Genomic DNA, 27,522 nt, shown 5'->3' on the forward strand with positions numbered 1-27,522 from the left:
ATTTAAGCAGTAATTAAAGTGAAACATTTGTAAATGCAGGTGCAATTTCTGTTTCAGATGCAAGGCTTAAAGTGTTTGGTTCCACAAATTAGATTTGACATCTGATAGGCCTTCAAAAACTACACAATGTTTTATGCTAGAAATTGATGGTCCTCCATCCATTACCCCTCTAATAGAATTTTCAGAGTTGGTTAGCACCAGTAATAATTAATACACATTCCTTCCCATGTTAAATACATCGTGATTGTGACTGAACTCCTTCCGAAGTGACAAAAAGATAATTAATTTACTGCAAGGAATTCTTGTTCATCTGTGAATCCATAACTTACAATGATCAAAATGAGTGCCCATATTAAGTGTGTGTGCATGTTTGGATTAAACATTAGATTTATCTAATCAAAATTGTAGAAGTAGGAAAATAAATCCAAAAAGATTGCCAAAATAAGCAACAAAGCAGTAAAAATTAAAAAAATATGTTTGTATTTTGTCTGCAATTATTGGTAATCCAGTTAAGTGTTTACCCAAGCACTATTATTTTGTGGGCTGCTTGCAGCATAGGTGAACAGGCTAAAAGTACTAATTAATAAATACTCACTATTAAAGGATCTCATTACAAACCTACTCATTAATGCAGAATTGAATTTTCTATCTTGTAACTGAAATTTGATTTAATTAATTACATTACTCTATAATAGCTGGTTGTATTGTGCAACTAGATTATGTGGAGAGACAAGGGTGCATACTATATTGCTCATGATATATAAAGTTGTATACTGCACTAACTTGACAGTACTTTTACACTTCTAAGCTACACAATTCTTCTGGATTCTAAAGTAAAACAGTAAAACCTTATTTGGGATATTAGACACTGGGTAAATAATCACTATAAAAATCAGGAACACACCTGCTGCAAGTAAATATTTGACCAATTCAAGATGACCTTCTTGAGCAGCCTCCATCAATGGTGTTGAACAACCCAATTCAATGTCAGCTCCTGCCTTTATTAAAAAGTCTGCAACTTCCAAGAAGCCTCCACAGCAAGCTAGAGTCAGGGCCGTCTCTTGGGTTTCTTCTGTCTGTGCATTTATATTGGCTCCTATAAGTAGTCCAGGCAGCAATTTATAATTAATGAACAGTTTCCTCAACTGGACCCCTACAATTTTAATTATTTATTACTGTATGATAATAGCTTTTGTTTGGCAACTTCATTATGGAACTTGGTAACAAATACTAAATAAAAGCTAGCTGACCTACAACCAAAATTGCTGACATTGTCCAAGGAATTCCAATGCAATGTGTAATCACTGGCATGAAGTGTGACTGGAGACATAGAGGAAACTCAATGGGGAGAATAAAAGATTAGACAAATAAAAAGTATTTTTGTCTATTTCAATTCAGCAGTTTTTTTTAGTCATGCCATGCATGGGGCTAAGTCATTGTTTCTCACTTTCTACTAGTGCCTAGAATAGTTAAAACCATCCTCTGACAGAAAATGATTCAGCTTAAGGGAACCAGAATAAACCCCATCAGATATGGAAGAAAAGATAAAGCTAGTCAGTTCAAATACAATTTTTTTTTGAATTGTCTGAAGATTTTTTTTTTAAAAGGAACTCTTGATTTTGAGACAAATGCTAAAAAATTCTCTCATTTAAAATAGTTTCAATTTTATTTCATCTGTCTGAAACCATCCAAGATAAAACAGACAATAGACAGCTCATGGCCAGCCATAAGATGCACTGTAAAACCTTGTGGTCAGGCTATCAGCACAACAGCTATTGCTGATTGTAATTTTCTATCTTCTGATAACATAAGGGTGATGGGATGTTAATGAAGAACAGGTACACCAATGACCCTCTGAATAGAAGCCTAATTTCTTCAGCTCTTATTTACTCTGCTCAAATACTAAAAGATAATGCTAAATTAAGAGCAAAATAATACAAGTTTCTCTAGATAGCTATATTCACACAACATAGTCAGTAAATAGACAATTCTTCCAGTGCAATGCTATATCAATGAATCCTTGTTCAGTGTAAAGTTAAATATCGGGACATTACATACCCTGAGCAAGCAGCAAAGCCACCATTTCCTCATGACCTTCTCGTGAAGCTTCCATCAATGGTGTATATCCTTCATCATTTACTTCTTCTAAGTTTGCTCCTCGTTCTATAAGCAAAGCTGCTAACTCCACGTGACCACCACAAGCAGCAAGAGTTAATGGAGACTCAAAAGAATCAGCTGGCATATTTACTTGTGCACCACTGTCTAAAAGGAGCCGAGCTACTTCAACATGGCCGTCCTATTCAATAAAGTCAATTATCAGCACTTTAATGTTAGAATACTGGTACTTTGTTTTTAAATAGAAAACAAATCAAATGCAAATCCAGCCTTGCTTTATTTTATTGCTGACATTCAATTTTGTATTCAAAGTTAATACAACAGTGAACACTGATCATCACACTGGTTTTTCATACAATCCAAACTCATTGTTTAACTTAAAAATCTTCAGATTTCTGTAGAAATATTCATGAACATGCAATCAAAAACAAATCAAGTTACTGTGTAAAAACAGTTTTGAAAATTGTATAGTTTTCTCATCCCTGTGTTTTGAACTCTTGAGTTTGAATGGCATGTTCGTCTCAGACATCAAGTGGTTGACAATCTACATTTTGTGATTAAATGTACTAAGTGTTGTGTTCAAAACAGTTAACATTGCATTTATTGCATGAGGCAAAATGTAACAAGCTGAGATCCAAAAGGTGCAGCAATTTGAGGAGGAACAGGAAAGATGAGATTCACAAAAACACTTACCATACATGCTTCCATTAAAGCTGTATGCATTTCATCTGTTTTGTGCTCCTGATCAGCACCAGCTTCAAGAAGAAACCGCACCATTTCCAAATGCCCTAAATACACAGGTCATTCAGAATATTAACAGAAAAATCTGATGTGTGTCAACTTGCAAGTGTATTTAAAACATCAGTTTTTTTTTCAGAAAACGAGGTACGCACTTGCTCTCTGCATAAGTTTGATTATAAAATGGTGCATTGCTCAATTCTTTGAATTCTTTAGAATTTTCCAGAGATTTGTAATTTGCTCAGTTGTTGAGTATATTCAAGGCTAAGATCATTAAATTTTTGAATTCTGAGGAAATCAAGAGATATGGAGTGGATAGAGTTGAAGCAGAAGATTAATCATGATCTAAGTGAATTTTTACTCAGAAAAGGCTCGAGGACAACAAGGGTCCTTTATGTGGTTTTATGGAACATGAAAAAGGAAACAAAGGAAGCATTGGTCATATAGCAGAATATAGAGGTGCAAATCTTGGAGGAGGTCCAAGTATTTATTTTGCTGTGGAAGCACCTCATACAAACAAGACTTATATTTCAAAGCTCTCAGTTTTCAAAAGCTTACTTTTTTTTTTGAGAAGGGGAGAAAAGATAATAATTGCACAATACACCAATGTGGCTGAAAGAAAATGGTATTGTGCTTTGAAGGGCTGATGTTGAAAGCCTTTATATTACTAGTGTTAAAAACACTTAATATAGGTAAACAGCACCACAAGTTTTCAAAGTCCTATGGTGGAACTATATTGCAACTCTTAATACTCCTGGTTTCAAATTTTGCTATAAAAATTATGCATTATTCCAATTGCCCTGAGCAGACTAGTTTTTCAAGTTATGATTTCTCTTTACCTTGCTATAACTAAGGATATCTCAACTAAATCTGCTTAGAAAAACCAAACATCACATGACTAATTGCTTTAGTTTTAACCACTTAGAAAATATCTAAACTAAATTCAATGTTTTCAACATTCAAAGAACATGTTTCATAGCTTATGAAATGTTAAATCCATACCTTTGTAACATGCCAGTGTAAGTGCACTTTCCTTGAACTCATTCGAATGGGTATTGATTCCAGCTCCATATTCTAAAAGCACCCGTGCAACCTCCACATGGCCAGCACTTGCTGCTTCCATCAGAGGAGTATGACCATTTTCATTGTGATCCTCAATATTGGCTCCTGCTTTCAGAAGTACTTTTACAACGTCAACAAACCCGCCAGCACAGGCATAAGTTAGTGCTGTGTTTCCTAAAAAGAAATTAAAAAGTATAAAGTGTCATCTCACTTCACACAGAAACCAAGATTAGATAACTAAATACCGTACCAGTTGAAAACAACTTACCAGTTGAAGACTGAGCATTTACATCGGCATCATGGGCCAGTAGCAGTTTTACTATGTCTACGTAGCCTCCACTGGCTGCTGCCATCAATGGAGTAATATCTCCCTTGATGCCACGATCTTCAACGTTAGCATGCACCGCAAGCAAAACCTGAATAAAGTGAAATTAACAGGAGCTCAAAAAGGGTAGATTTTCTATTCAGCAAAACAAATTAAAGCTTCAATTGGTAGCTCAGAACTTAAGCAAGGGGCATATCATCAATGGCTCCTGATTGACCCGTCACTGGGGAAAGATCAGGCCATTCCCACAGTTGAGTTTGTTCTCTCATGAGACTTGTTACCAATGCTAAATTTCGTATATGGCTCTCTGGATTTACACTATAATGTTGCACATCCAATTTCCTGACTTTTGGAGGAGTCATGGAATTCTATTTATGTACAAGAACAGAATATCATATATGATCTGGTTGATCAGCTTAGGGAAAGGGTTTCCTTCTCTTGCAGCCTTTCTAAAGCTCCTCAGACTGCAATAAGTCCAACCTCTTGCTGTCTATACCCCTATATCACCTAAAAGTATATTCTCAGCATCCTCAATCATATATTCATTCTCACGTGCACAGATATCCAAGCCCTAATGAAACTCGGCTCACAAAAGGTTAACCTTCCTGCTCACGGCTGTCACTCCTTCACCACATTACACCATATCTCCCACCTAAACCACAGTGGTCCTGCAGCATTGTTAGTTTTTATTTTGGCTCCTCTTCATACTGTTCAGTTAATCTTTCCATGTTTGTACATCTAATTTTCAACCACCTCTCCTTCTAGATTCTCATTTACTACATCTCCACCTCACTATCTTTATGTTAACATTTCTTTCCTTCATTACTTAACTGCAAACCAAGGAACTCCTCAACCTCAGTGATTTTAGTGTGCACTTTAATGAGCTGATTTCTCTATCTTCCTCTTCATCATAGTCCTTCACTTAATCCGTATCTGTCTCCTTGGTCACCATATACCTACTTGATTAAAACGGTTTTCTCCTGCAATCATTCCCAAATCATGGAATTATTTTCAACATATATTGCAATAGCAATCTTTCACCTGATTATATTGCATGTCTGTTAAGTGATCACAGCACCCAGTAAAAACAAAAAGGTGCAATTTTGCAGCAATAGACATTGCTTTGGTTTTGAGGATTTGCCAAAATTAATCTGTTATGCCCACAATTAATTTTAGAGGAATTAATAACATATGGTATCCACAATAGCTTAACATGGGCTTATTATACAAATGTGCACTGGGACTGCTGTTTGTTTATTCCACCAATTCTCAACAGAACCTTACAACTACAAGTTTTACTTTTACATTTCTGCGTGTTTTAATCCAAGGGATTTACAATTGAAATGGTAATAAAAATTGGCAAACAGGGAAGATCAGATACAAATTCACCACCTGTCTCCATAAACTTAAAATCAACACCATTCTAGTAAAACTGTTGTACGTACAACAAAAAAAGATTTTAATATAATGATGAAGTACATTTTGATAGTTCTTGTTCAGATATACTGATAAAGTTTATTCAATCCACTGTACTGAGCATGGTTCAGTCTCCTCCTTTGTCAACCCCACAACTCCCCATCCTGCCATCTAAGGCAAGAAGGAGAATAATACATCGCCAATATGTTTGCACATTTAAGTTGTCTATATTTCTGGGATCGACTAATCACTGGAATTTCTTCCAGGTTGCAACCAGAATTCATAAAAGCAACTGGCACATGTTAATATCATGCATGTAAAGTTTAAGAGCAAATCTTAATACTTACTCAGGACTGATCAAAAAACCTTTACAAGACTTGAGCAACTATATACTGTACACAGATATATACAGACAAAATTATAGAGTGCTGTCTTAATGTCAACTAAGATTAGTTACCACAATAGAGAAATACAGACTGTACACAAATCTAAGTGAAATACTGCCAATAGGCTCATGTAGCTATGTAGTGGCCACATGGCCAAACAATTCATTTTCATATTACTCAATCCAAAATGCTACAGAAATATGGATAAATGAAAATCTTTGTGGCTTGAATGCAGTACTGTGTAGCAGGAAGGAGAAATTTTGTACGTTTGTTTATTGTAAAACAATTGGGTTACTCAATACTTACTTGTGCCAGCTCATAGTAGCCGGCAGAGCATGCTAAGCAAAGGAGACTTTCACCCTCTTCTGTATGCTCGTTTACACTTCGTCCTTCATCTAGCAGTTTTCGGACCGCATTTACATCTCCATCTGAGCATGCTTCTGCTAAGCTTCGGCTAAATCAGGAAACAAATTTAAATAACTTATTCTTACAGGTCATCAAATTTAATAGAAATACGTACTCCATAGGTTTTATTTTTGAACTTTAGCTGAAGTGTAAAAAAAACATCTGTATCTGGCAAGTGTGGCTCAAAAACCTGAAACAAGACATTTGATCTTAAAATATTCACTACTAATCATAGCTACTGATGCCATGGGTTTTCTGCATAAATTGCTCTTTAGTTAATTATTCTACTGGTTAATAAAAAGTATGATTTACCAGTTTAAAACCTCAGCCTTTTAAATTATATTGAATGTAAACATTTGCCAAAAAGGAAAACATTAAAATCAGTCAGAGGATGGCACATGTACAAGGAGTAAATAAAAGAAAATTGCAACATTAAAATTAGTCATGATAGTGATCTGTCAACCACAATATGTTACAGTGTCAACTATATTAAAACCACCACATCTTAAAGGCCAATGGTGCAACAATAAAAATTCCACAAATGGTACAGTAATAACAATCCTATGAAGACCAGCTGCTGCTTGGGCCCAATCCTGGATTAGGGAACTGGCACACATTCTCAATGAGCATCAACAGGTAGTAATTTACAAGATGGATGGATGGATTGCCATAAATTGAAGTTCATTTCCTCTGGCAGTGGAAGGTGAAAAAAAAACACTTCCTAGATTCCAAATGTCTCAGCTTTCCTTGTTTGTGGATTCCTGGGTTAATTCATCATGACAGTTTAGCTTGACAATCTCTTTATGCACAATATCCCACAAATAAAACAATGAAACATTAATTAGATTCACTGGAATATAAAAATAGTGCAGTCACAGAATTTCACTATCAGGATCTAAGCAACACTGCCTGGCATAAGAGAGTATGCAGTGCATATACAAATGCAGAAATTCATCAAGGCTATTGCCAGGGCAATTGTTATGCAGTGATCAAGTGAATAAAATTTTTATTAAGTGGCATTCACCTGTGTTGTCAGAGCTCTATTCTTGAGTTCTGTCAGTTTAAAAGTACAGCTTTTGGTTTAGTGATTAATTTATTCTATAATAGAGCAGAATTTATGCTGTGACTATCCACTGAAATCATAAATCATTGCCTAGTGTCGTCAGAAGAGAAACATAAAAAAAGTGGTGGTATAGGTCCATTGAGATCCTCAACCTCAGTGTCATATTCCCACTCTCCCCCGGACAGTGGTTGGCACAGCTGCCTCAAAGCACCAGGAGGCCAGGCTCAATTCTAGTCTTGAGTGATTAAGGAGTTTGCACATTTTCCTAGTGTCTGCGTGGGTTTACCCTGGGAGCTCCAAGTTGAGCAGGTTCGGTGAATTGGCCTTGCTAAATTGCTTCTTAGCATCCAAAGATGTGTAGGTTAATTGGGGGGAGGGGGAGAGAGAGAGAGAGAGAGAGAGAGACCTGGTTAAGGTATTCAGAGTCAATGCAGATTCAACAGGCCAAACAGCCGCCTTCTGCACTTCTATGATTCTATATCTCAAATATTAGTGTCTAGAAAGCTGTAGCGAATTCTACAGGTTTACCACCATGAAGAAGTTTCTCCTCACTGAAATCCTAAATGGCATCCCCCATATCCTGAGTCGACAAACCTTTGCTCCAGATACCTCAAGCCAGAGGAAATATTACCTCTGCATTCAATTTGTTCAGCCCTGTCAGAATTTTATCTTTTTCAATGAAATCCCTCTCATTTTTCTGAGCTCATCCTTTCCAGTTTCTGAGAATCAGGAAAAGCAGTTAAGTGGCTTTCTGACTCAACCCACAAAATCTAAGGCGTACATCTAATTTTCTGTGCCTTCACTATTAAAGGATATACCCAAGCACCTATACTTCTGTTTTTTTAATATAAAATGAGCATTTTCTCTCCAACAATCAGGTACAAGATTAGATTCACCTTCCACCCTAAAATCCCTTCCCAACATTTTTAACTTTACAAGTCCTTCTAAATCACATATCTATTCAATATATTGTCTATGCTCTGGGCTCACACTGTTGGCATTCTATACTTGTTCTGTGTATTCAACCATTAACATCCAAGACAGAAAACAATCCTGGTTTTAAAATCAGTTTAGTATTTTGACTATAACTGACTAAAATTAGCAACCACTGTGCCCTAACAAAACCTTAGCCAGTTAAGATGTTTTTTTTAACGTGACCAGTCTAAGGGTTAATATGAACAAACGTAAGTACTTTTTATGTATGTCTGCTGAGATGCATAAACTTAAAATAGTCAAACATCGTCATATTAGTTGTTCTGGTGCTTTTAAGCCATGCAATGACTATACAAAGTAGAATATAATTGGACACTAGATACAAAGACCACTAATTGGGATTTTCACTAAAGGACACAAGAGTAAAATCATTGTGTCAAAGCAACTTGCCTAGTGAGAACATAATTTAATTGATTCAGTTATTATAAATTCATGGAAAGAATCAGAGAATACAATCACTTGAAATGAAAATCCCAAAATCACAGAATAAAGTTTTAAAGTTGAGGCATTGTATACTAAATGTTTTGCTGAAAAATCATCCTTTCCAGTTTCAACCTCCCCCCCGCACCCCCCACACAAATGCATAAATAAAAAGAAACACATACTTGTCTGCTTGTCCTGCATTTAAAGTATTCTCTGCTCTCATTCGGGTCAAGGCAGCAGCAGCTTCATCCAACGCACAGCTAACAGAAGAAGTCAGTCTTCGGAGTACCTCAGGATCTGCGAAGGCTTTACCATCAGCAGTGGATAATTTACCAATTCCTTTTGTTTTGATTCATCACAGTTAGTAGGAGTGTTGCAGGCGAAAATGCAAAGACACAAACATAACAGCCATACATTAAATGCAGTTCATGCACAAATAAGGTTAGTGAGCTTCATTTCATACTAAACATGCAATTTAAAATAAGATACAACTAAAATAACTTGACATTTCTGATTAAGGGATTGGAATATATATTAAGCCAGATGCTTCTGAAGACAGCAGCTTCCTTTCCTGCCTTGTCTCATTACTATTACAAGCTTTTTAAAAAATTGTCAAGTTTTCAATTTCTACCCTGCCCAATACAAATGTACATCACAGGTTGATACAATTATTAAAAAGCAAAAATTAGATCTGAATCTTGAACATAATTTTGTACCCCTTCCTGTTCTTTTTGAACCAATATGAAAAGTACACTGTTTAAATTTGTCAGAAATATAGCCAACTAAGAAAGGTTGCCTTTGGTGCTGGATCATGAATTATGCAACTTGAAATTAAAATTTCAAGGCATGCAAATCACAGATCATTTATTCAAAAGCAGCCCTGGGACTAAATTTGAATTAACCTTCAGCAGTTTCAAACAAGCCTCTTTCAAAATGTTTGGACACCTGGTGAACTAACATGCTTTCTTCCATACTACAAAGCAAGTAGCTCTGTTAAGTGTTTAAAAATATATTTTTAGGGAACTATAAAAAAGTTAGTTTCACTCGAGAAACTTTCCCAGCTGCTACACCTGTGCTGATCCTTGTTTTTCCTCAAGTTATTTCCAGCTTTGTATCTAATACAGCCCATTGATTTGATGGTAGGCAACTGTTTTAACTTTGCATTCTTGCATCCTTTGCAAAGGATGTTAAAGATCACCCTTTAAGCATTCACTTGTGAACAGAAAGCACTTTCAGGTTTGAAATAGTATAATGTAATAGTAAGATGCTTCATTACTTTAACATTTACATTGTTGCAAAGTGATTTTCGCTTCACAGCAACATTAAACTGCACTGGAAACCTGGAGTGAGTTTTTGACTTGTATCCAGAAAGAAAATGTGAGGACGCATGAAAGAGATATTACTAAGATACCGCAAAATATTGCTCCTGAGGGGCATTAAACCATGGTTGTCAAACGGTGGTGCTAAGTCCCAGCAACCTCCAGGTGTATTTTTTAAACCCACCTGCCTGTTGGCCAGGATTATAAATAGAACACTGGCTGAAACAGATAAGATGTGGGTATGCCAGCATTTTACTGTGTTTACGCCAGTCCAAAGTCTGACAACACCAGGTTTTAGTCCGACCGATTTATTTGATAATAGACTCAAGCTTTCGGGGTTAGTCCCTTCGTCAGGTGAATGGAGTGTTCTGGCCTCAGACAGAGCATATAAAGCACAGACAGTTTAGAGATTACTGATTGGAATGCGAATCCTTATACCTAACCTGCTGTTCAAGACCTGAAGTGGCTGACAATGTGAGTGGAAGGAGCACTGATCACAGGTTAAAGAGATGTGTATTGTCTCCAGACAGTAGAGTAAGTGAGGTTTTGCAAACCCAGGCAAGTCACGGGGGTTACAGATAGTGCAACATGGTTCATGTAGTTAAATGAAGAAATTCGAAGGTTGCTGCACAATTTATCCTGTTTCTTCATCATTTGCATTAATTACATTGTTACTTGGGTGAGAGACCCATCATTCAAACATAAAGGATGTGAATTAACCACACTTTTCCATTAGTTAACGATTAGCCAAGTCAGGATAAGGCGACAAGAGATTTAAAGATTTTAAAATTATGAAAAATGTTAATAGAGCTAATGGAGAGAAACTTTCCAGCAGGAGAGTTGGTAACAAGGAAACTGGGTGAAATTACTTTGAATATTTTTCCTTTTGAAAGTTAGTAAACATATTTATACATACAAAATACATATAATATGAAGTTACCACAAAAATACCCTTTTGAAGTTGGCTGTGATCAGAAATCGACAATTTTGCTACAATGCTGATGTAATATCAAAGTTGTCAATGATAATTTTTGTAAAGCAGTACCACTATAGTTATCAAAATAAAAACAAGCCCAAAATTCCTGTAAGTCACTCAACAGCACTTGCCATTAGTTACCGACTTGGCCTTCCCCATTGCTGGAAGTCCAAGGTGGAAATGACATGGCACTTTCTCAAGTTTATCTCATATCTTGACTAAACAGTGCAGGCAAGTGCATCTTCTTAACTAAGGGGGTTGAAAGATTGTGAAATGAACTGCGCAAGGTCTGAACTAGGAAGAAGTTAGAATGGTGAATTTAACATTAAATCAGTTTGTTAAAAGTTGAAGGCAAAGAGAAAGAAATAACAAGTTTTAATTCTTGTTTTCAACAGTCAAAAACTGAAGGATTGAGACTTTTATTAACACATTTTTAGTGCCAGAGAAGTTGAGTGTCAGTAATGATACTGCAAAGGATTATAAGGATACTCAGATTTAAAATTCTGTGGTGCATTTACTTCATATGTACTGTTAAGTACAGGAAATACATGCCACTATGCAATTTTATAGGGAACCAGACAGCAAAAACCAATTTTCATCAAGCCAATGTCACAGCATCATATTTTTGTGTTTGTTCTTGCACCTGTCCTTGCTGGACATCGCTATGTTCCTGCACCTAAATAACGAAGACTATTCATCTCAACATTATTCTGACAGCAATTATTGGGCCAATGACTACTAATTGAAAAAGTCAAAAGCTGGTGGTTGGGAAAAGCATGATTCCCATTCATGAGGAATGCAACTTACAGGGATATATGGAGACAGTGTGTGAAGAATCCTAGCCCATCAGCTTCGGAAGCTTCTCCAGTCCTCTCCTTTAGTCCCATTGACCAAACCAGCTGGCCGATCAATAGTATGGAGCATTGCAGGCCTAACTGGCTCATGAAACCACTGGTTCACTAATGCCCTTTAGGGAAGCAAATATGTCATGGTTATCTAGTGTGGCCTATGTGACTCCAGATCAACAATGTAGTTGGCTCAAATTGCCCTCTGAAAATGGCTGACCAGACAATTCAACTTTCTATAAAGAAGTTTAATAAGAATAAAACCTGGTGAATCACTCAGGATTGACTGAGGCACTGGATTGGTAAAGGCATAGCCTCCCTGATAAATACCCTCACTTACATCTGGGGAGTAATGCCAAAATTGGGAGAACTGTTCCACCAATCAGTCAAACTACAGTTCATACTATTCCACTGGATGTGGTGACACAATGGTATACAATCTGAAGGTAGGGGTCTGGGATTCTTCAACAATGACTCTAGACCTGAAGTCCAATGGCACCAGGTCAAAAATGGGCTAGCAAGGCTGACCATCTACTGCCATTTGTGAATATTCCATGTTGAACACCACTTGGAAGAAGCACTGAAGGCAACAAAAGATCTCAATGTCCATCACCAAGAGTGGCTCAAAAATACAACAACCGATCAAGCCAGCCACATCTGAAGGACATATCACCGAGAACAAGGATATTAATGAAGTTTCTTCCTCCCACTGTTTATTTAGCCACCAGTATTCAGGCCACATGATAGGGATCATTTAGCTCTTATTTCAGATTTGCAGTATTTTGCACTTATTGGCATCACTGCACAGTGGGGACTACAGCAGGTGGTGAGAACCAACACAAGAAACCCAACCTCATCCTCACTAATATTCCTTGTTGCAAATGCATCTATTACGGCAGCAGGAGAGAAAGTCTCAGCTTTGCACTGCAAAATCCCTCTATCATATTGTATGGCACTATCAGTATGCTAAATGGGACAGATTCGGAAAAGATCTCAGCTTAAAAGCTAGGCATCAATGAGGCACAATGGATCAGCAGCAAGACGCACTCAAACACAATTTGCTTTGCAACTTTTTTAAAAAAAATTTGAGATGTGAGCTTTGCTGGCTATGCCAGCATTTACTGCCCATCTCCAATTGCTTTCAAGAATGTGGTGGTGTTGGTATACCCACAGTGCTGTTGAGGAGGGAGTTCCAGGATTTTACCCAGCGACAGTGAAGGATTGAGAGCAGCTTGGAAGGGAACTTCCAGGTGGTAATGTTTCCATGTCTCTGTTGCCCCTGATTTTTTAGATGGAAATGGTCATGGGTTTAAAAGGGGATAAGGAGCCTTAGTGAGTTCCTGCAGTAAATCTTATGGATGGTACACACTGCTGCCACTGTGTCAGTGGTGGAGGGAGTGCATGTTTGGGGATGGGGCACCAATCAAGTGAGTTGTTTTGTCCTGGATGGTGTCAACCTTCAAGGTTTTGTTGGAGCTGTGCTCATTCATCACACTTCTAACCTGTACCATGTAGATTGTGAAGTCAGGAGTTTCTTACTGTAGGATTCCTAGACTCCAAGCTGCTGAAACAAAGCTTCATAGCAGAAGGAATACGTTATTGGCTGAACCAAGTAAAGCCCATCACATGTCCACTGAGTGGGAGTGAGCAAATAAACACTGGGAGAAAGCTCCATGAACATCCTCTTCTTCAATGACAGCAGAACTCAGCATTTGAGTACAAGACTGAATTGTTTGCAACCACCTTGAGCAAAGAATTCTGAGAAGGTGATCCATCTCTGCCAACTCCAGAGATCCACGTTATCAGAAAAGCAGCCTTCAGTCAATTCAATTAGTCTACATGATATCAAAAATGGCCCAGTACAACAAATATAGCAAAGGCTATATGCCATGACAACATTCTGGCTAGAACACTAAAGACTTGTTCTGCAGAATTAGCCACATGATGAGTCAATCTTTCCAGTCTATCTACAATGATACCTACCCAAGAAAATGGAAAATGGCTTAGTTATGTCCTTTCCACAAAAGGGACAAACTCAATCTGGCCAATTATCACCCAGTCTACTCTCAATCAGGAAGTGTTGGAAGCAACAGTGCAATTAAGTGGCATTTATATCAGCAATGACTTCTGCATCAAAATGCAACACGGGTTTCACCAGAATCACTTTGTCCCAGCCTCACTCAAACATTGACAAAAAGGGTTGAATTCCAGAGTGCAGGTAAGAGTGACTGCTCCCAACATTAAGGCACCATTTGATAAAAGTGCAGCATGAAGGAGTCCTTGTAAAATTGAAGTCACTCGGAATCAGGGAATAACTCTCCAGACTGGGGTCATAGCCATTGAAGCTTATTTTTCACATTCCAGGCCAATGAGCACTGCCCCAGGACATTGTTGCAGGAGTTCCTCAGAAGAATGTTCTAGGCCCAATCATCTTTATCTGCTTATCAACTTTTCCTCCAGCATTAGGTCAAAGTGGGGATGTTGCCTGATTGCACAATGTTCAGTCTCAACTGCAATTTCTTAGATAATGAAGCAGTCGGTCCCCACACGCATCACAGCCTGGATGGCATTCAGACAAGTGCCTAGCAATGAACACCTACCAGATGATAGAAATTAACCGCAGCAAATGTTGAGTTCGTGGCAACAGCTAAACCCCAGTTGCAAGGGCATGTGGTTTCCCACCAAAGCCTTTGGTTAATGTCTTCTAACATTTGTTTCTCTAAATGTTAGTAGTTTCACTTCAGCAACTAATAAAAAAAACCAAGAGAACAGCTGAACTAAGGGTAGGTGTGAAATGTATCCCATCTGAATGCAAGTCAACACTACCAGTCACCCTGTAAAATTTGCACTGAACAAGAGTAAATTACTTCCACATTTCAAACTCTGCTTTTCACAAATGTAATTTTGACTGATTACTGCTAAGACCCTCAAACACTGCCAGAGCCATGCTACTAAAATTTATCTTGGTACAGGCACTAATCTAAAAATATAAATGCAGCTGATTTTCAGACAATTTATAATGTCGAATTTGAGAACCGAAAATAATAATAATACAGCAATTACTACATTTTACATATAATCAGGATGCTCATGGCATATATTCATATTCTCTCCATTGATTCCCTTAATCACCACCACTCCATACTATGAATGTATAAAATTGTACAATAGAAATCAGTTCACTAAATACATCAATACTCAATTCATTCAAATGTTTTTAATTCTCGGTGGGAAAATGCTTCAATTTTGTTAACTATCAACTTCACTTTGTGCTCTCCCTTTTAATCTACTTACATCTATATTGCTCATTTTAAAAACGTCTAATATTTCTTGATATTTGTGTATGGAAATCCAAAATTATGAAGCCAAATGGGCTTATGTAATACTGTTTTATATAGCTACATGCCAGACTTCCACTTTGAAAGCATCATAAATCACCTGAAACTCTTCCATAAGCAGCAAGCGTACTTAACATAATAGGCATGGCGGGCAAGCAGCCTCGTGTAGTACCTTTGGTATCAAGAAATTTAGCAACTGCAAACAACAATTCATTGAGAAATTGGACAGCAGGATGTGGTTCGGGGGTACTTTTAAAGAAGTGAAGGGTGGAGAAGCAGAAATTGGCCAAGAAATTCCAAGTGCATGGAAACAAAGCTCACTTGAAGGGACAGTGTGATGATGCCTAAAGAGTCAGAGATGATGTCTTGGAGGATACAGGAATCCAGAAGGTTATAAAGACCTGTTGAAATCCAAAGTAAAAGCCTCATTTCACACCAAATGTTGGACTAATTGACAGCACAGAGGGAATCAAGAAGCCAAGGACTATTAGAGCAGGGTGCCAACTGCATATGTGTATAAGCTGCACCACATCTATAAATGGTAGTGCCCACAGGCAGGATATAGGCAAGAAGAGTCAGGGGTTGTAAAGGAAAGGACTTTGGAAACTACGTAAGTGATGAGATTTAGGGGGAGAGAAGCCATTGCCAAGCCAGCCAGTGACATCCATGTTCCAGGGATTACAGGTACATCTGAATAGGAGTAAAAGCAGGTGAGGTCATTCCATGCAACTGGAATAGAGAAAAAGGATAACAGAATGATGTAGTCAACCATATGAAACATCTCAAAGTTTAAGACAAAGAAAGATCATCCACCTCAAATTACAGCCACAGAGGATATCGTTGATGATAATGAGGATTACTTTGGTAGTGTAAAGGCTGAAACTGCGTTGAAAAGAATCAGATTGTGTCCATCTCCCCATGACACTATGTTGAAAAGTAACAACATGTTCAAAGATTTTAGAGAAGGAAGAAGATTTGAGATAGCCGAGAGTTGGCAAGCAAGTTTTTCTTAAAAAAAACTTTAAAAAAGGAGGTATAATGAATGATTTTAAAGACAAAGAGGGAGGCGCACTGACAATATAAGTCAGCAAACAAGCCAGAAGATAAAACTGCACAGGATTTGAATGGGAAGGGGTCCAAGGAGGCTAGAGATGTCCTTGTGGACATGTACTTGGAGAGATTAGGAACATTTAAAGGATATGCTGCAGTGGGACTAGCTTTCACAGAAATCATAGAAAATAGGACTTCAGGACTGGCACTGAAATGCTTTGCAGAGTTCATAAGTTTGGCCTGAATAGTATATTATTCTATCCTTAATAGCCAACTTATCCCAAGATATTGGGTGACTGTGCGAAGTTTGATCAATCCAATCAAATACTTCCCCGTTCCCTCCAAGAGGATGTTTACTCCACAAGGCTTAGAGAAGACAGAAGATAGGGAAACTTAACAGGCATGACTGTAGGCTAATCACGTCCATCATCCCTCATCCTCAAATTTAAATATTTGCCTACAAGCTGCATGTTTAAATTTTGTAAATTATGTGATGATCAGCTAACACACTAGCTGGTTGAGCATGGCAACTGCCAGGCATTGGTGAGGTTGTGTAAAAGCTTAAAAATGCAGACGAGCAGCTTTGTTTCCTTTAAAAAAATCTTTGAAGACAGGTGCTGCCAAGAGAATAAAACCTCTGGACCAAAAGTGGCTCAATGGTATTAAAATCATTCTTGAAACAAGTACTCAAGTAAACAGACTAGGTAAATTAATATCCCCAGCAAAACTCAAAGTGAGCATGAGGACCTTTTCTTGAGCCCGTAGATGGCAGGGAGGTAAGACACCACAGCCATTGCTTGGATTCACTGACAAATTAACAGATCTTAAGCTAAATACTTGAGTAACTATACAAGCCTAATTATGCAGAACAATCTTTGTACCACAAGTAATAAAATATGAAATGGCCAGACATCCATGTAAAACAAAACGTCTGTCTTTTTGAAATGCCAGAACACCATACAAGTTGTCATTTGGGAAATACTGCAAGGAAGGTGGCATGGTGGCACAGTGATTACCACACTGCCTCAGTGCCAGGGACCCAGGTTCAATTCCCAGTTTGGGTCACTGTGCAGAGGCTGCGCACTCATGTCTGCGTCAGTTTCCACCAGTTTCCTCCCACAGTCCGAAAGGCATGTTTGGATGGTCCGTTAGCCATGCTAAATTCTCCCTCAGTGTATCCAAACAGGCACCAGAGTGTGGGGAGTGGGGAATTTTCAAAGTAACTTCATTGCAATATTAATGTAAGCCTACTTGTGACACTAGTAAAAGCTCAACCCCAAGGCTCCTTTCGCTGCACTTTTCAAACCCATGACCACTAGCATCTAGAAGAACCAGAGCAGTAGTCACGTGGGAACACCACCATCTGCAAGTTCTTCAAGTCACACGCCATCCTGACTTGGAACTATATTGTCGTTCCTTCACTGTTGCTGGATCAAAATCCTGGAACTTCCTTCCCAACAGCATGGTGGGAATATCTAGACCACGTGGTCTGCAACAGTTTAAAAAGATAGCTCACCACTCAAGGATTATTAGGTATGGGAAATAAATACAGCATAGCTGGCAGGGGTACTTGCAGACATTTTCAACCTCTCTTCACAACAATGTGGTGTCCCTATCTTCCTCAAGGCAACGACCATCACCCCAGTATCAAAGAAAAGCCAAGTAGCATGCCTTAATGACTTTGAAAGTGCTTCAAAACGTCAGTCATGGCATGAATCAATTCTTGCCTGCCAGATTGCCTGGATCCACTACAGTTAGCCTAATGCTGCAATAGGTCCACAGCAGACACCATTTCCCTGGCCTGCACTCAACCTTGGAACGCCTAGATAACGAAGACATCTATAATCAGGCTCCTATTTATCAATTACAGCTCAGTCTTCAACACCATTATTCCTACCAAACTCATCTACAAACTCCACGGCCTGGAGCTCAGCTCCTCCCTCTGCGACCAGATCCTGAATTTCTTAACTCTCAGATCACAATCAGCAAGGATAGACAACAATACCACTCCACAAATCATCCTTAACACCGGTGTCCCACAAGGCTGTGTCCTCAGCCCCTTATTATACTCCTTATACACCCATGACTAAGTGGCCTCCAACTCCATTTTCAGGTTTGCTGATGACACCACCATAATGGGTCAGATCTCAAACAACGATGAGACTGATTTCAGAAATGAGAGAGAATCTCGTGGACTGGTGAGATGATAATCTCTTTCTCAATGTCAACAAACTGAAGGAAATAGTCATTGACTTCAGGAAGTGCAGTGGAGGACATGCTCCTGTCTACATCAATGGGGAAGAAATAGAAATAGTTGAGAGTTTCAAGTTTTTAGGTGTTTAGATCAACAACAACCTGCCCTGGTCCCCCGACGCCGACACTATCGTTAAGAAAGCCCAACCTCTGAGAAATCCTCTACTTTCTCAGAAGACTAAGGAAATTTAGTAACGGCCACTATGACTCTCACCAGATTTTACAGATACACCATAGAAAGTATTCTTTCTGGTTGTATCACAGCTTGGTATGGCTCCTGCTCTATTCAAGACCACGAGAAACTACAAGGGTCGTGAATGAAGCTCAGTCCACCACTGAAACCAACCTCTCACCCATTGACACTGTCTACACTTCCTGCTGCCTCGGAATAGCCACCAGCATAATTAAGGACCCCAGGCACGCTCTCTTCCACCTTCTTCCATCGGGAAAACGACAAAGTTTGAGGACATGTACTGACTAACTCAAGAACAGTTTATTCCCTGCTGGGAGACTTTTGAATGGCCCTACCTTGCATTAAGTTGATCTTTGTATACACCCTAGCTGTGACTGTAACACTACATTCTGCACGCCTTCCTTTCTTTATGGGCAGTATGCTTTATCTGTATAGAGTGCAAGAAACAATATTTTCATTGTATACCAATACATGTGACAATAATAATTCAAATCAAAGAGTTTTTAATACATCCGAGGTTTTCAGACAAGTTAGTCTGCCAGGATCTGAAACAGCAAGCAACTAGGGACTGCAAGTATCTGGTTCACAGTACAGGAATGCAGGTGGGAGCTTATGCTTGCACTGAGAAGACCAAGTCATAAATTAAAAGTGAGGCTAGATTTGCCTTGTTTGAGATACAGAGAATCACCAGGCAAACCCCACACAATGAAAAGATAGTTCTGGGGTTAAAAGTTACCTGACCAGAAAAGGAAATGAAGTAAAGCTTAAAGAAGTTATGAATCACATTGGACTCTGTCCAGGAAAATCGAATGACTGCTAAAGGGACAGTGCACACAGTCTACCTGCAAAGTGCTTTTCAATTGCATTGAAAGTAAATGGAAAAATTCTGTTCTTTAGTTTAAAGTACAAGCTGCTTAAAACAAGAGTGTTTAGTGCTTTGTCTGCTACATTAAAAGTTTTAAATGTGAAATATTGTTACCATTTCAGTTATCAATAAGAAGTTTGAATTTCTTCCTTTTCAAACTCAGTCCTTACAAAAATCGTAACTGTTTGTAAATCTCATTAACCTCCAATACCTATGGTCGGGGGGAGTTTTAATTCCCTTTTTTCTTCCAGACATGAACAGCTCAGAGGCGTCAGAGTTTACTACTTTCCATTCAAGTCTCTATAAATGAACAAGACTACATATGATCCATGAGCCTTTTGTAGGTTTCTTCTAGAACATCCAAAAATATTTTACACACAGGCAGCACAATGGTTAGCACTGCTACCTCTTAGCACCAGGGGCCTAGGTTCAATTCTGTCCTTGGGTCAGTGTCTGTGTGGAGTTTGCACATTTTCCCAGTGTCTGCATGGGTTTCCTCTGGGTGCTTTGGTTTCTTCCCACAGTCCAATGGTGTGTTGGTTAGCTTGATTGGCCATGCTAAATTGTCAGGGGATTAACAGGAAAACGTGGGTTTGTGGGAATAGGCTTTGTGTGGGATTGTAGTTGGTGCAGACTCGATGGGCTGAATGGCTTTCTTCTGCAGTGTAGGGATTCTATTCTATGGATTCAGTTGTGCAGATGAGGAGCATGCATTTGGGAGCTTGAAGATAATTTATAACAAGTTAAGTGGCATATATAGGACTAAGAATTTTCACTCATCATAAGAAGAACATTTTGAGCACAAGAAGCTTCTACAATTGAAAGCATGCATTCTTATCTGAATCAAATTTATTCAGCAACACAAGTCAGATAATTACAAAATATCAAAAATGATCATGAGGGGTCAAGGTTTATTCAAGTCATGATCATCACGGTCCGAATTAGATTGCACCAATCCCTTTAAAAACTTTATAGCATACATACAAACTGCATTTTTGACATTAGTGTGGCATAGAGATCAATTTGCAATTGAGCAGTCCAAAGCTACAATGATGGTTTGCATGACACATTAGTTACACAAGTTAGTCACAGAATTCAAACTGCAGTGCAATCTTAAAATTAACACTATCAGAACTGAAGCAAAACCTTTGCTTAGTGCTATGATGTCTTCTAAAACTCAGTCACAAAACAATTTAAGACTGCTACAATGAATTACATATGCCAACCATGAATTGAATGCACGAGTGTTGGTGAAAACCACCATTCACAACATAACATCTTACACTTAACACTTAAACGCAAGAGGAATGGAGAGGAGGTATGCAGCAAAAGTTTACTGAAATAGGAAAGGACAAAAATAAAATATGAAGAGGTTAAGCTATCAATAAATTCACTTCCAGTTACATCTTTATGGGCACACATCACTTTTTATTCATTCTCTGTTCTACCAGATGGATCATCGACAATACAACTTTCAATTATACTATCTAAACACAATTACCATAAATAAGTCAACTGATGCTGTTCTTGGGCTGGAAATAATTTGGTAAAATATGCAGCAACATTCTGCTATTTAAGTAGATTTTATTTTGACAAAGTTACAGAAAAATCTGTTATTTTGTAGTAAGAAGGGTTCTCAGGAACAATAATTAATATTCTCAAAGCAACTGAACATCAATTCCTATCCAATGCTTCAAATTGAGAATTTCTTGACGTAAACGATAATGGATTCCAAAACAATTCTAGAACTCAGGGTAGAGTAAGCCATTGAATAAAATTATTAGTTGCATTTAGTTTTACTCGGAATAAAAGCAGTATGGTAATCAATTTAATCATTGTATGTTTAAAGCATCCATATCGTAACTTAGTAACATTTCAAGAATTACAAAGATTTGTTTTGCAACACTACTATTATGTACTAACATGTTTCCTGCAAACCCCACTTATGTTGAGAGGACAAGGGCTGCTACAACTTCCCTCCCTTCCACCCTCCCCTATGTGACCCCTCAGATTTTGTGACTCCAGAGTGAACATTTGTGGGGGAGACACATTAGGTGCGGTGGGAGTGGGGATTGGAGACTGCTGGATTGCCCTGAAACAGTGAAGACCAACCTTTGTTTACAGGCTGTGGTTGTGGCAGCAAACCAACCTCACAAAAGAAGATTCTGTGGTGGTGGTAAGTACAACACAGAATTTATTGGATTTGTATAACACTATTCAGGAAAATGGAGTGTTTTAAGCAGTTGCAAGAAGTCTGGGGTTTCCAGCTAAAGCACCATCAAAAACGATGTGTTGAAAAATCTGAACTTTCAATCAAGCAAATCCTGTAACCACAAGGCAAAAGGATTTTCAGATCTAGTGAAGTTGCTGAGAAAAGTGAAGTTTCATTTTCCAGTGTGTTCCAAAGCTGACAAAGATTTAAGACTATTTCTAATCGACAATTTGCAGCAAGGAATCCCAGCACAGCTTCAGGCACAGGAACAAAAATTCCCCCCATTCTCCTCAATCTTGATTCCAAACAAACCAAGCACAATGTCCTTAGATATTATTACAACCAAGACAAAAAAATCTCCCTTCTCACCACAAATGGGTGGACTGTCTCTAGATGTGAAATACTTTAATTACTGATATTTTAGCTGCAAGACAAAATTAACCTCAATCAATAGAAATGAGGAGGAATATGCTTGAGCTAAAACAAGTTATGTTTGTTTCCATTACCATTTTAATGGACACCAAACACTGCTGGCATTCATTTGGAGATGTGTCTAATGTATGCTATCACGGAGGTTCAGTGAATTCATCCCATGACCACCTGAAGCATAGGTGGCCATTATCCCCATTACTCCCCTGCTTTTTTCACACCTATTCAGTACCTGATTATAGATCTACTCCTCTACCATCCTGCGGTAGAGGCACCGTTCCACAGAAGCGTGCAGACAAAAGTCTCGCTGCCAGAGAAATAATTCTATGTTTGTAATATGGTACCACCATACTGCTAAGCGCACAAAACTAGGTATCTAGGAGAAACCAAGCCAAAAGTGAAATTTTATATCGTCATAGCCAGGAACATTATGACCAGCATATGATTTGTTCCTTGCTCACTATCAAGTCAGCTTATCTTACAAAGATCAATAACTACTTCACAATGACTCAAGGATCAAACAACACTTTCAGCAAAATGTATCAATTTTACGGATGTCTATTAACTGTAATCAACTTTCTCTACCACTGTAGAAATAATCCTGGTATGCAAGATCCCTGTTCATAACGATCGTTTACCCAATGTTAACATTATCTTGGCAGATCTACATTAGGCATATTTTGACTAACACCCTTAAGATGGGGGAGTTCAAAACGGCATGCAGTACTCACTGACCAAACTCTTCACTATCTTTATTCCCAACTTCTGTACAATTTGAGCTGTGTGTGTCTAAATTCAAAATTCTACAGGGTTAATTTGTCATAAAATTGTTTGAAATGCAGATTTAATGACACTGTTCTGAAGACTGTACACAGGTATAGAGGAACCTCAATGTACATACATAGACCTTTGAAGGCAACAGGACATATTGAGAAAGTGGTTAGTAAAGCACATGGGACTGTGGGCGTCAGAGTACAAAAGCAGGGGTTTGTGCCAAACCTTTATAAAGCTCTAGTTAAGCCACAACTAGAGTGCAACATCCAGTGCTGGTCAACACATTTTAGAAAGGATAGGAGAATTCTTGAAAGAGAGCAGAGATTTACCAGAATGGTTCCAGGGACAGGGAATAAGCACAAGGGTAAGCTGGGGAAGCTAGGATTATTTGCTTAGGGGCAGGAGATTGGGGTATATTTAATAGAGGTGCTTGGTTATGGTGGACAACGCAAAGTTGTTCCTGTTCGTTGACAAGGGCTAGGAAAGACAGGTAAGGTTTTGGGCAAGGTAGAGGAAATGCAAGGAAGAGCTTTCTTTTAATGAAAATGGAAATGCCTTGGAATTCAATGCTTGCAAGGTAATGGGAACATAAACGATCATTGATTTCAAAACTAAATTGGGTGGTTGCTTGAAGGAAATAAACTTGTAGGCCAAGGGGATACAGCTAGAAAATGGAACTGGCTGGACTGCTTCACGAAGAGATGGCTGAAAACTTGATGGACCGAATAGCCTTCTCCAGTGCCATAAATGACCACAATCGCATTTGTTATAATGCAGAAAGAAATAAAAACACAGCACGCATCTTTCCTGTCTTTGAGACACCCCAAAGAGCGTCAAAACTAAAATAATTGAGTATAGGCACTGTTGTAATGTCAAGAAAGCAAGCAACTTAAGGTTATGAATCAACATGAATTATATTAACAAACGTGACGAAACTGTAGATGATTTGACACCATGTTACTTAAGGACTGTTCTCCCAAGTAATATTTTAGGGGGAAGCTTTAATGTGATTAAAATAGGTTTCATCATTAACTTACACTATTGCTTCAATTTTCTGCTTCCCTTTCCCAATCAATTTTTTGGGAATGTGAACAAGGATAAAATTGATGGTTAAACCAAACAACAATTTGGATCTATGGATGCCAGCTAATAAAATCTTAAAAATAAATATAACTACATGCAAGTTTAATTTACAGTTAACAAATATTGAGGTTGTTTCCACAGGGCACTTCCATCTATTGATTCTTTGTAGGTTAATTTAGATTCACAATGTAAAAGGTCCTTACTGCAAGCTTTCATGAAACCGCAGACAGTCTCTTAACAGCCCAGTCTTTAACCTGAGGAAAAAATATGGGGGGCGGTGGTGGTGGTGAAATGGATCCCCAAACGACCAACCCTCACCAATGACAACAAAACATACTGCGTACCACAATAAACATACTTTTATCAAACCACATTTTAAAGAAAATGCAATGCAGGACTCAAGTTTACATTGCACCTTTGGGACCGACAGATATGCACTGGTCTCTTAACAGTATTTAAGCAGAGCTTTATATGAATTTTCAAAAAAAAAATGAAAGTTAGTCAAAGAAATAACTTCAACAATTTCTAAGTAGGAATTGACAGAGCTCAAGGAAATTTGACAGACTGGATCCAGAATTGGCTGAGTGGCAGGAAGCAGAAGGTGACGATTGCTTTGTGACTGGAAGCCTGAGTCCTGTGGGGTCACACAGGGACCAATGTTGGGACCCCTGCTGTTGTGGTTTCTACGAATGATTTAGTCTTGAACGTAGGAGGGTTGATCAGTAAGTTTGTGGATAACAAAAATTCGTAGGGTGCTAAGTAGCAAAGAGGATAGTCTTTGATCACTGTAGGATATTGATGGGCTGATCAGTGGCGAATGAAATTCAATTCATGTAAGTGTGAGGTGATGCACTTGGGCAGAGCAAACAAGACAAGGGAATAATGAATGGCAGGAACCTCAGAAGCAGAGAGGATCGGAGGGACCTTGGTGCACATGTACTCCGGTTCCCTAAGGTAGCAAGAAAGATGGATAAAATGGTTAAGAATGCATACGGTATATTGGTCTTCATTAGCAGAGGCAGAGAATTTGAGAGTAGGGCGGTTATGCTGGAACTGTACAAAACATTGGTTAGGCCACAGCTAAAGTAATCTGTGCATTTCTGGAATCTACATTATTGGAGGAACGTAATAACACTCGAAAGAGTGCAGGATGTTGCCTGGCTGGAGGGTTTTAGTAATGAAGAGAGATTGGATAGACTTGGGTTGTTTTCCTTGGAGCAGAGGAGATTGAGGGACATACTGAGATGTATAAAATTATGAGGGCCATAGACAGACAGGCAAAAACATTTCCCCTTGGGGGAGGGATCATTGACCAGGGGCACAGATTTAAGGGTTAGGAGATTTAGAAGGGATCTGAGGAAAAACTGAGAAGATGGTGGGAGTCTGGAATTCACTGCCCAAGTGGTGAAGCAGAGACCTCCATAAATTCAAATAGCATTTAGATGTACACTCGTGACACCAAGTCCTAAAAGGCTATGGGCCAAGCATTGGAAAATGGGATCAGAATAGTTAGGTGGTTGTTTTTGGATGACTTCGGCGCAATGGGCTGAAGGCATTTTCTGTGCTGTAGACCTTTATGACTCAAAATAGATACTGAAAAGGAAACCATTCTACAGGCAGTGTACAACAGGTATTAAAGCAGTTCAACAGTGCCTCTCAAAAAGTCCAGTGCTCTACACCACACTGCTTGATGGCTTCTGAACAACAAATTTTGGAATGCCATTTCTTCGATATCAACATTTAATGACTACTGCAATAATTTTCCAGCCATATAGTTACAATTTTGCATCTCCCATCTGAAATAATATTTGATTCAAATTACCCAGAAATCTCAAGTCTGATGATAACGCATCAACTTTGGTGGATAAAGATCACTGTGGTCTGCAAGGAACTACAAAAGATTGTAAAGGTAGCCCAATCCATCATGCAAACCAGCCTCCCATCCATTGACTCTCATACACTTCCCACTGCTTCAGCAAAGCAGCCAGCATAATTAAGGACCCCAAGCACCCCAGATATTCTCCCACCTTCTTCCGTTGGGAAAAAGATACAAAAGTATGAGATCACGTACCAATCGACTCAAAAACAGCTTCTTCCCTGCTGCTGTTAGACTTTTGAATGGACTTACCTTGCATTAAGTTGATCTTTCTCTACACCCTAGCTATGACTGAACACTACTTTCTGCACTCGTTTCCTTCTCCATGAAAGGTATGTTTTGTCTGTGTAGCACACAACAAACAATACTTTTCACAGTATGTTAATACATGTGACAATAATAAGTCAAATTAAATTATTCCAAATGAATCGCAACTGATAACCAAGGATTTGAAATTCCTATACTTCACAAACTCAAGGAGGAACTAAATAAGCAATGTTAAATTGCACCTGATCAGTGGAACAAGAAAAATAAATGTGTTCACTTCAATTAAAAAAGGTACCACCTAGATTTACTCATGGTGTGCCAGAGCTAGCAATATAAACTACACAGAAAAACCAACAAAAATGCCAAATATTATGAAAGGGAAAAATGAGCAAGTAGAAGGGAGCAGACAAGGAGGAAACTAAAATAATGAAATCAAAACAAAACCATTTACATTTGCATTCTTTTTTGTGTTCAAAAGACATGCTTCAGTGATGTATAGTCCTACCATAGAGGCATGTTTAGAACAGCATAACTTATGCCCAACCCACCATGCCACAGGAATAATTCAAACACTTGCACGCCAAGGAAGTTACATTTTGAAGTGCCACAAGCGTTTATAATGCCACCTAACAAGCTAGAGCTCAGATTAAAAGTATCTGCAGCACAAGCCATTGAAAAGTTCTATTTTCTAAAAATAGAGTCAAAACATGCGGTACATGGTAAAACCTTCAACTCCAAACTGGAGTATTTTTCTCTAAAAGCATGGCTTTAAGATAATTGCATTAAGCAAACAGATTATCTTGCTTGCTGTCCAACTAAAAGAAAGTAACATGCACTTTATATCAATTCAGATGCTTCTGAACATCATGGTACAGCAAAACAGTGTGTATTATGCAATCATAGAACCTCCTTGAATATTGTCTCAAATCATTCATCCAGGAAGTCAAAAGAATTCTGCCACTGACCAGATATTTATTGTGATCAAAGTTGAAAACTACGAGGGGAATATAAAATGAAGGAATTTACTTCCATATTAAAATGATATTACCTCAAACTTGAAAATAGCTTGGCTTTAAAAGCACATGCTACTAGTGACTCATTTCTCATACATCTCGA

General features: G+C 38.4%; 1 protein-coding gene across 12 annotated transcripts in view; it reads right to left on the minus strand.

The window, feature by feature from the left end:
- The window catches only part of ankhd1 (ankyrin repeat and KH domain containing 1), a 167,367-nt gene that overhangs the window by 79,971 nt on the left and 59,874 nt on the right, over positions 1 to 27,522 (minus strand). For 10 of the 12 annotated variants that reach the window (XM_080201536.1, XM_080201535.1, XM_080201529.1 and 7 more), the window contains exons 3-9: positions 9,109 to 9,265; positions 6,349 to 6,496; positions 4,184 to 4,331; positions 3,856 to 4,089; positions 2,809 to 2,903; positions 2,059 to 2,296; positions 905 to 1,096 (exon numbers count right to left, since the gene is read on the minus strand). In XM_080201536.1, the coding sequence (XP_080057662.1) occupies positions 905 to 1,096; positions 2,059 to 2,296; positions 2,809 to 2,903; positions 3,856 to 4,089; positions 4,184 to 4,331; positions 6,349 to 6,496; positions 9,109 to 9,265 (1,212 nt within the window). The remainder of the gene's footprint in view (positions 1 to 904; positions 1,097 to 2,058; positions 2,297 to 2,808; positions 2,904 to 3,855; positions 4,090 to 4,183; positions 4,332 to 6,348; positions 6,497 to 9,108; positions 9,266 to 27,522) is intronic. The other 2 variants (XM_080201530.1, XM_080201528.1) reach the window with 2 other exon arrangements.

Source organism: Carcharhinus amblyrhynchos, chromosome 13 (assembly GCF_965287045.1).
Source record: "Carcharhinus amblyrhynchos chromosome 13, sCarAmb.v2.hapA, whole genome shotgun sequence".
Classification (NCBI taxonomy): Eukaryota; Metazoa; Chordata; class Chondrichthyes; order Carcharhiniformes; family Carcharhinidae; genus Carcharhinus; species Carcharhinus amblyrhynchos.